The sequence below is a fragment of the Pantherophis guttatus genome, chromosome 6 (assembly GCF_059756535.1).
Source record: "Pantherophis guttatus breed Tessera chromosome 6, ASM5975653v1, whole genome shotgun sequence".
Classification (NCBI taxonomy): domain Eukaryota; kingdom Metazoa; phylum Chordata; class Lepidosauria; order Squamata; family Colubridae; genus Pantherophis; species Pantherophis guttatus.
The window spans coordinates 103218416-103228355 of record NC_142068.1 but is presented as its reverse complement, the minus strand read 5'-3'; the positions used below and the strand labels follow the sequence as shown (position 1 = coordinate 103228355).

The following is a 9940-nucleotide window of genomic DNA, read 5'->3' as shown; positions in this document are numbered from 1 at the left end:
TGGCATGTCTCAGGACAACAGAAACCATCTCCCTTTCAGTCCTCCCCCTTCCCACAGATCCCTCCCATTACGGCGTATGGAGACTAGTGGCATCTAAGCAAGGCACAGTTGCAAGGGAAGGAGGCAGCTCTGACACTCTTCCGCTGTATCCGCCACCAACCAACCAACCAACGTTCTGGTCCTGTAGGGTGATATTAAAGCAGGCTTAGACAAAAACTCTGATTTCCACTGAGGTTTGGAACAATGTGCCAATCTTTTCTCTTCATTAACGCTGCTTTTGCTGAAAAGATCAAATAAAAGACAGTAGATGGCAGCAAAACTATGGAGATTTTTCCCCCCGAAGTGTCTTATTTTATATCAATATTTTTTACAGATTAAGAAGTTTAGACTTGTTTTCAATTTCTTTTCAGAGAGATGCAGATTTGCCACTGGTGCAATGTATATTTTGGTTCCTGGATTATTTTAATAACATTTTTGTTACTGTTCATATTTATGCCACAATGAAATCCTTTTCAAATATTTACTTTGAACTGAAGAAGCTTCTTGGATGAGAGGCGAAACATTTTCAAAGGAAGACAAATCAAGAAAGTCCACTTGCTTTTGGGGGGAAAAAAAGCATCTTTGGGGCAACCATGATCTGAATGATTAAGAACCTCCATAGACCTCATAAATATCCTCCATGAACTGCCACATTGTGGGTTTAATAGACATTTGGGCTGATGAGACCCATACAGAATGTATTTGCCTAATGAGATAGCAGACCTACAGCTGGAAGAGATTTTTCATACACAATAAAAGTCCCCGCAGGAGCCTCAGCAGTGATTCTTTGCCAATTAGGCCAAATTGCAGAGAGAGACTATTTTGGCATGATGAACTGCGTGTCAGGGGAATAACGAGCAATCAGATTCATTGCACTCTAGATGGTTGTCCATCTTGGACAACTGTGATTATGGGCAGTGTACAGTCAGCAAACAAGTAAGCAAGTACAATTACAAATCGCCATCACCACCACAACAAAATAATAATAATAATAATAATAATAATAATAATAATAATAATAATAATAATAATAGACAATTGGAACCCAGATTTCTTTCACACCTCTCCAGAGAGGAATACCAATCAACTTGTCCTGAAGTCCTATCATTCATTTGTTTTTGGTTTCAAATTTTTTGATCAGTTACTTTGCAAAGAACAAGTACGAACATCAGTCAAGACGTAGGCCAGCCGCGTAAGTGTAAAATATGCCAATATTATTGCTTCCATTCAGATTCTGGTTTTGATTATTTTTATTTTTTTCACTTTTGAACTTCGAGTCAGGCTTTACTGCTGGTGACAACATAGTCAAGCTCCTGCAGTTCTCCAGGAGACATTGCTGTAGCTACAGTATATACCGCAGGCCACCCAACCAAACAGAGGAAATAAATGAACTTTTTGCTAATCAGTGAACTAAAGTATGTAGGAAGCACAGCACAATAGCAATGGGGAACTTTAAGTACCCCAACATCACCTGGGGACAAACTCTGCACCAAGATCAAACAGGTTCCTGACAAACCTAGCAGACAAGGTTGTCTCCCAAAAGGTAGAGAAGGGAACTAGAGGGCCAGCCATACTGGACTGAGTTCTCACTGAGTTCTCACTGAGTTCATCACAACAGAGATGAAATAATATGTGAGAAATGGAAAAATAGCCTATTGGACTATCAGCGTCCATAGGCCTCAGAAGGATAGCAGGCCCTAATAAAGCTGCATGAACCAAAGTTTTAGATAGGAAGATTTCAAAGTGTATCAGAACTATTTGTAAGCCTGCTGAGCCGTTGCTGTGAAAGGTGATTTTGCAAAGTATGTAGTTTTGAAATATATTTGGACATTGAAGGATGAAACTTTTTGAATAGAATATATTTTCCTTTTAGCATTGCAGTAGGTTACCTAAGCTTAACAGATACGTCTTGCACAGAAACGCATTGCACCCAAGTCCTTCAGAAGCAGTTTTGCCCTACTGCTAAGAAAGATTAGCCCTAATAGGATTTGGGACGCTTGTTCTCTCTGTTGCAAAACCAAACCGTATTGATTTACTGAGGCAGAAGATGGAACTCACCAGTCACATGTTTTCCCTTATTTTGCTTTTTTACTTCTCTGGGATAAATCCAGCAACTTCAGATTGTGTCACCGGATGCTCCTGTTTCAACGATACACTTGGAAGGTAAGAATATTTGACAACAGTTAATATTGAATAACTTCCTATGGAGAAATTCAGCCAAGGTTTATCATGAAATGGATATATTAATAAGTATTCAGGCTGACAGCCCATCCAGATTTCAATACAGAAGAGGGAAACTTGGATATGATTGATCAGCAGACACCATTCCTTGGTTTTCAGTGGAAATGTTTGCCTGCCAACAGCCAGATTCAACCCAGATGTATATTATTATATGCTTGAAATATATTTATGTGAATTATTCCTGTAATATTGAGAGATTTTGGATATTGTAGAAATAATGGTTTGTGTTTTATAACTTGGAAATGAAGAATAACCAACATCACTGTTAGGGCTCCAGAGTGAGTGAGGGAAATGAAAACCCACTGGGTTGTATGATACAACACAGAGTGAATTAAAAATGAATGCAAGCAACCTATCACAACATTGTTCTATTTTCTGATTTAATTTTTAGGAGTTTGTTTTGCGTATCAACATTTTTGAGAAAGATCCCAGAGGAGATCCCTCAAGATATCAAAAAAATAAGAATTGAAAACTCCTTGCTGACCGAATTGTTTCGTGGCACCTTCTCTAATGTTAGCAGCTTGGAATACCTCTGGCTTAATTTTAATAACATCACAGTGATGGATCTAAAAAGTCTTGAGCACCTGAAGGAGCTGAAGGAGCTGAGAATTCAGGGGAACCGTTTGCGTTCAGTACCATGGACAGCGTTCCGAGATACACCAGCTTTAGAAATCCTTGATCTGAAATGCAACAAGATTGATGTCCTACCAGAACATGCTTTACGCTACCTTTCCAGGTTGACCTACTTAGACTTATCTTGCAATGAGCTTACTGTCATCTCCAAAGAAGTGTTCTATAATTGGCCTGTCTACCAAAAACTCCAGCAGCTGGAGAAGAAAGCAGAAACTGTTTCTAGTACCGTCTTGTCTTTGCATGATAACCCTTGGATTTGTGATTGCCGTCTGCGAGGGTTTGTCCAGTTCATCAATTCTATAGGCCCACCTATGGTCCTCATAAATTCCTATTTAATGTGTGCAAATCCTAAATCTAGGGCAGGCAAATACTTCCATGAAGTGGAGCTGAACAGCTGCAGGAGACCTTCTGTGACATGTTCCAAACCAAATATTACGGTGTTTCTTGGAGAAAATTCAACGTTGACTTGTTTGGTAAAAGCTAATCCTTCTCCAAAGATTTGGTGGAATTATCCATTAAAACACTTACGGGGGCTTAATGGTGAGTATGATTCCAAGCTAAAATATTTAACATAAAACATTCTTATTTTATAACAACTGTGAATTTTGGCAAGTAATTTTTCCTTCCTCTTCTTTCAAATTCTTCTGATTGGTGATTGGTCTCCATACCAATTATGCTGGTTTACTTACCTTATTAATGGGAGAAAATCAATTATTTTACTTCATTGGGAAACTGAGTTGCCAATGTCTAAGGAGATTCTCAGTCATCCAGTTCATCATTGTCCCAAGGTGCTTTTTCAAGAGGCAACTGGACTTTTTTGTTTTTTCTTTGAAGATGAGTGTCAGAGTTCCAAGTAACACCTCCAACGAAAGGAGACTCCAAGGCTAGAAGTTCCTCAAAGTTCCATTTTATTAGAGATGTCATATTGGCACATCTGGGAAAACCAGAATCTGAAAGCTTTCAGGTTTTCCCCACCCAAAAGAAAGTCCTCCCACTCCAGGTGCAGGGCAGGATGTCCTTGACTCTCAGAGAAAAGAATGTTATTATGGCTAGATATCTCCCCAACTCCATACAACCCCACCTCCCACTTTCCCACAGCACTAAATGTGGCAGCCCTGAAGAATCAAATTAAAAGATGGTTACCAGGACTGACAATGAGCTGAAGAAGCTTCTTGGATGAGAAGCAAAATGTCTTCAAAGAAAAGCCGGAAAGTCCAATTGCCTCTTGAAAAAGCACCTTTGAGTTGCCAATGCTTAAACACAAAGCCTACCCAAGACCTGAACCATTTTCATACCAGTAAGTCACCCTAAGTCTGCTATTAAAATTAGGACAGAAGTAGCAGATACTTTTTATCAGGATCTCTTCATTTTTATTTGTTTATTATTTATTAAACCAATTTATATAGCGGCCCAATTCACATATAGGTAACTACAAACAGCTTATAGCATTTAAAAATCCAGCACATGAAAAAAGATAGAATCCCATCCCATTCTCTCCACACAACTCAACTGGTTCAGCATCATGTTCATTTCTGAGCACCCAAACCAGGTTTTTAGGGACTTTTGGGAAAAGGAGCAGTCTGGGGGCTCATTTGTACCATGGGATGAATTATGTTCCATAGAGAAGGAGCCACCCCCAAGAAGGCCCTTTTTCATCGTACATCCTTAATCACTAGGACCCATAACATATCCTGCCTTCCCAGTTTTTCTTAGACTTACCCCTTGCTACGTTTGAGCTTTTTAAAGTTTAAAACAGCATAACCGTGGGTTTCCCTATTTTATATTTAGAGCAATCCTATAACATAGTTAAGAAAATGTGGTGGATACCTCAGAGTGAACAAAGATTTAAGTCTGAGTCTTCCCAATCTAACTCTGTGCCACTGATTTTTATCACTATAACAACAGAGAGAAAAGCAGTAAATTCAATGTATTATTACATTGGGCCTCCCTCCCTTTTTGGCATCCCTTAAATTATTGCCTAATAAATGTTGTTTCACAACATAACATCCTTCCCTTTTCACCCCTCCAAATCAGAATGTCAGTCATGGGATGCTGGCTTCAAGGCGTAAACTTCATCCGATGCATAATTTTCTTTACAAAAAGTCCCACACTTAATATTTGTCCTCTGTGACTAAAATAATGAAGTCATAGCAGTAGTGGGTTTCAAATCCCGGCACTACTGGTTCGCTATCGGTAGCGTGTGGTGCTTCTGCGCATGCGCAGAGTGTTTTTGATGATGTCTGGGTGGGTGGGCGGAGCCTCCCACCACGACCACTATCGGTTCGCCTGAACTGGGGCGAACTGGGAGCAATGCACCACTGAGTCATAGGTACTGGAAAGTCTTGTCCCTGTAAAATCACTGCCTATAAGAATAGGCATGACTGATTTACATAGACAAAGTGTTTGAGACAATAATCTAACTTCTAAATTTCCAACTTAGAGGCCCCTGATTGGATTTAATTGATTTTTTTCCATGTTGATGAACCGTTGATCACTATGGTAGAGAGTCAGTATAGAGTATATCATCTGCTTTCTTACTTTCACTTTTTTTTGAAGTCTGTTCTGTACATTGGCTGTGATAATATTTATCACAGGAACTAAGGATCCTTAACAGTATTGAGCTGTGGCCTTTAAGCACAAGGAAATCATGATTACCTCCAACTGAAATTACTTTGACTTAACTGAACTAAATCCTGTTCGCCTTTCTTCAGCAGCCCTCATACTTTTTCAAAACATATCTGTCCTGTTTCATATTATCGAAAGCTGAAAGGCAGAAACAGATGTATTATGCAGTATTACGTTATTGGTCTTTACATATCTGAGGATTAAAATAGAATCAAGCAACTCATTCAGATATTGCATTTTAGTGACTGAGTCAGGGCACTGTGTGGGGTTTTGTTCCTTGTTTGCCCACCACTGGTGTTAAAATCTTATGTCCAAGTTTGTTCCCAACATAGGCGCAGTTGATTGATGTATTAACCTTATAATGATGATGGTAATGACAATGATGAGCGTGTGGCATTGTAACAGTAGTCGGGAGACCGGCAAGCTATTGCAGAGTAGTAGTTTGGCTTACTAGGATACCAGCCCTGTTATAGGACACATTCCCAAAGTGTGCTACAGGAGGGCAAGCTGGCTTCCCATCAGAGAGGAAGATGAACGGCTCTTCCCGCAGCATCACCCAATGCCCCCTCCCTTCCGGGATCTGCATCTCAAGCAGGCATCACAACCAGGGAAGTTCAGAGACATCAGGAATCTGACTGCCTGCACAGAGCACCAGCTCACCTCCCCACCGAAGTTGTACCTATCTATCTACTCACATAGAACATGCTTTCAAACTGTTAGGTGGACAGAAGCTGAGGTAAGTGATAGGAGCCCACCCTGCCATGCAGTGCCTGGACTCGAACTGCTGGAGCTGAAACTGTTTCTCAAAAGTCATTAAGTCACTGAGCCACCATGCCTGATTATGGGTGTGGATAATTATGATGTGGGACATTCGCACACCCAACTGTCAACTGTCAATCAATAGCCCAAACGATAAGTGTAATCCATTTGGATTTTTTTTAAAAATGGGAGACTGCTGAAATAAGCTGACATAATAGATTGGTACACAAACCTCATTGGTGAGCACAAAAAAAAAGTTGTCAAAAAAAGGAATAAGAACCAGGTGTAATTACTGTATATAGAAGTATCAGCAGCCTTGACATTGAGTAAAACTTGAATGATCAACTAAATTCAGGAATGCCCATCTTCTATCGAGGTCTGGTTATTTTCAAGACTGCTAACTTAGAAAAGAATGTGTCCATCAAAAAAGGTTTGGAAGAGACGGCCTACTTGGGAACTAATAATCATCACTTATTTCTGCAGAGGTGTAAAACCTGATTCTGGGAGAGAGCTTTTGGGGGAGGTCTGTTTCTGATTGGTAGCATCGTTTTTTAAAAAATTATATATCATATTTAGAAACTGCCCATCTCCCTCATAGTGCAAGTCTGTTATAGTTGAAGTAGCTTTTTTTGCTCTTTTTAATCCTTGTTGATGAAGTACACCAGTCAGAGTTAGTTGGAAAAGAGCAGCATAGAAATGTTAGCACAAAACAAAACAAAACAAAACACAAAATTTTATTGATTTAGGTTTTTCACAAAAAACCTAAATCAAGTTGCACCATACTCTGAAAGTTGTTATGGTTGGGCTTTTTTTCTTTCCTTTGTTTATTGTTTATTTATTGATTAGATTTGTATGCTACCGCTCTCTCTACCAAGCGACCTGGCTTTCAAAAACGGTTGCTTGTTTACAGTCAGGTAGTTGTGTTGTACACATCTAATATACAGTACTTGGAAAATAAACATATTCATCTAACACTTATTGATGTTACCCAGTTTGGGAAATGAAACATCTGCAAGAAAACAGCCAAGCTCAGAGCACCGAGGACCCTTCATGTTGATCCTTTTCCCAATCCCAAACCAATTTTGAAGATGGCTACCATGCATTCCATAGGGTTGTTATAGTTGAACATAGAAAATTAAATTGCTTGTTTCCACTCTCTTTCTGTCTTTCTTTCTCTAGTTTCTACTACTCACATGAGCGAAGAGTCTTTCAAAACAGAACTGGTGATTCCTTCAGCCCATCTTATGGATGAGGGGAATTACACATGTACAGCTGCCAACTTCCTTGGCAACTCCTCGGCTAGCACAATGCTGGACATTCTGGCTCCTCAACTAGCGACACCATCTTATTCTTCCTCAATCATAGATGAGAAGGCCTTCATCGACTTGCAGATTGCCAAGCAGACGGTCTACGGGATTACTCTGGAATGGTATACCGTGGCTGAAAATCCGGAGGAAACCTGGTATACCCTCCATTTTGGCAAATACGATGAGGCTAAGAAAGACATGGTTTATATTGGGCCTGGGATCAACACATACTCCATTAACAATTTGCTCCCTGTTACCAAGTACGAAGTGTGCATAAGTCTGAGGAAGCAGGTGCCCCCAAAGAGCCAGTGTATTGTGTTTGTGACAGGAAGTGACATCAGTGAATTGGAACAGAGAGGGCAGATGATCCATATCATTGTCGTTATATGTGCCATGGTGTTGGTGGTCCCTGCTGGGATGTACCTATGTACTTCAGAGGCCAGGTGCAGCTGCAAAGAGAAATGTGCTAGCTGCTGTATCAAGAAATGGAGCACAAACATCAAAGGCGCACCTACAAAAAGCAAATTTGATAGTTTGCCAGGAGGCAGTGAAGAAGGGCTGTGCCACCAAGACTCCAGTGATGACCAGAAGCAGCAGAAGGAAAGCAAGGAGAAAGAGGAGAAAGCAAAGAAGCGGGTGGCTGAGGGTCAAAACAGCGCTGATCTCTATTAGCTATTATCCATCCAGGCCCCCACCAGGAGGAGAGATGGAAGCTTTCCATCCAGACGAATCAGTAGATAGATAGTTAGATTGATGGATGAATCAATTTAACTTGTGTGCCTCCTCAATAATGAAGCAGCAGGAGGAGGAGAAGCAGGAGGAGGAGGAAGAGGAGGAAAAGGAGAAGAAGGAGAAGGAAGAAGAGGAGGAAGAAAAGGAGGAGGGAGGAGGAGGAGGAAGAAGAAAAAGAGGAAGAGGAGAAGCAGGAGGTGGAGGAGGCGAAGAAGAAGAGAAGGGGAGGGGAGGAGGAGGAGACATAACATTTCAGATTTAACAATTGTTTATAACAAAGACAAAAAGTTTGGATAGTGGATGCGACACTACCTGGAGACAGTAGAATAGAAAGTCACAAAATCCAAAGACCTACAAAGAGAAGTAGAATGATTGTGGCAAAAGCAATAAAAGATAGCACCAATAGTGATGGTGTCTTGGGTGCAATCCCAGTCCATCAGAAGCACCACTTGAACCCTGTTGACTAAATCACCATCCATCAATTGCAAAAGGCAGCTTTACTTGGAACAGCTTATATCCTGTGACGATACCATTATCGCCATCAAACAAGAACAACTTGTCTATCCTGGGTCCTTGGGAAGGACTCGATGATAGGCGGGTAAGAAGACCACATCCCATATAAATCCTGTCTGCTGTATCTGGCTGACTAGGTGTCCAACCTCCTCCACCACCACCACCACTATCGTCATATCCAACAACACAGTTGGGAAGGACAAAACAAAGTCCATTAACAGCCATAAAACATGAAACCAACATCGGGCCAGTTGGAATAGCCAAGTTTTGAAAGAATTGTGAGATTGAAGGTTGTATGGATTTACAAGAGACACAGTTTTGTAGTTGAAGTCAAAGAGGGAGGCTTAGTTTCCAGGTCCCAAAATATGGTGAGACCTGGAAGGAGCAGATGACCTAGATCAGCGAGTGAGAATGACAATAGTATTGACATACAATGACATACAAGTTCCAAAAATTACAAAACCATAAAAGGAATGACTGTAATCTGGTGTAGTTGCTGATACATTGAGCTAGGAATGAGAAGATGTACAATAGGTTCAAGTCAACTCTTTGCAGAGCAAGCTCACTTGTGACATTGTTTCTCAGCTTGTGTTATAGGATTGTTTTGCGGGGACTATGTAAAAAGTGATTCCCACATAAGTTACCTGAAACATCTGCAGGAAAGCAGGATCTGAATGAATCCATAACAATAGCAATGAAAAAAAACCTAAACCAATCAAGGCTAGTAATAGACAAAGGAATAACAGTTTTCATTGCCCAATAAGAAGAGCTGACATTTTGGCCATGTGATTATAACAAGCAATTTACGAAGCAAGGAACCATAAATTGCTTATGGATAATCATATGGTTGCAAACTGGTTGTGTTCCTTGACTTTTAGAGGCGTATGTTCACAGACTGGATTACTAGATTAACGGGAAGAATGGGAGGTTAACTGTACTGTTTATTTTTATTGTAACAGTTTGTTTTCTTGCATAAAATTGGATTTGGAAATACTCAGGAATATGACCACAGAAACTGCTAATAACTACATTGGAACATCAAGAGAAAAAAATGGTTCAGTAACATTTTGAAGGATTGAAATCCTCTTTTT

The 9940-nt window shown here is 40.3% G+C and overlaps 1 protein-coding gene across 1 annotated transcript; it reads left to right on the top strand.

Annotated features, from left to right (window-relative positions):
* Positions 1–2039: 2039 nt before the first annotated feature.
* On the top strand, positions 2040–8513 carry LRIT2 (leucine rich repeat, Ig-like and transmembrane domains 2). Its single transcript, XM_034434720.3, has 3 exons — positions 2040–2202; positions 2672–3453; positions 7477–8513. Exons 1-3 carry the CDS (start codon positions 2087–2089, stop codon positions 8274–8276), a joined length of 1698 nt encoding a protein of 565 aa, XP_034290611.2. The 5' UTR covers positions 2040–2086; the 3' UTR covers positions 8277–8513.
* The last annotated feature ends 1427 nt before the right edge of the window (positions 8514–9940 follow it).

What these genes read in the sequence shown, in the direction of transcription:
- LRIT2 (XM_034434720.3), top strand. Translation starts at nt 2,087, where the DNA reads ATGGAACTCACCAGTCACATGTTTTCCCTTATTTTGCTTTTTTACTTC. An exon ending in TTCAACGATACACTTGGAAG is followed by an intron (nt 2,203 to 2,671) that starts GTAAGAATATTT and finishes TTTAATTTTTAG; the next exon opens with GAGTTTGTTTTGCGTATCAA. An exon ending in ACACTTACGGGGGCTTAATG is followed by an intron (nt 3,454 to 7,476) that starts GTGAGTATGATT and finishes TTCTTTCTCTAG; the next exon opens with TTTCTACTACTCACATGAGC.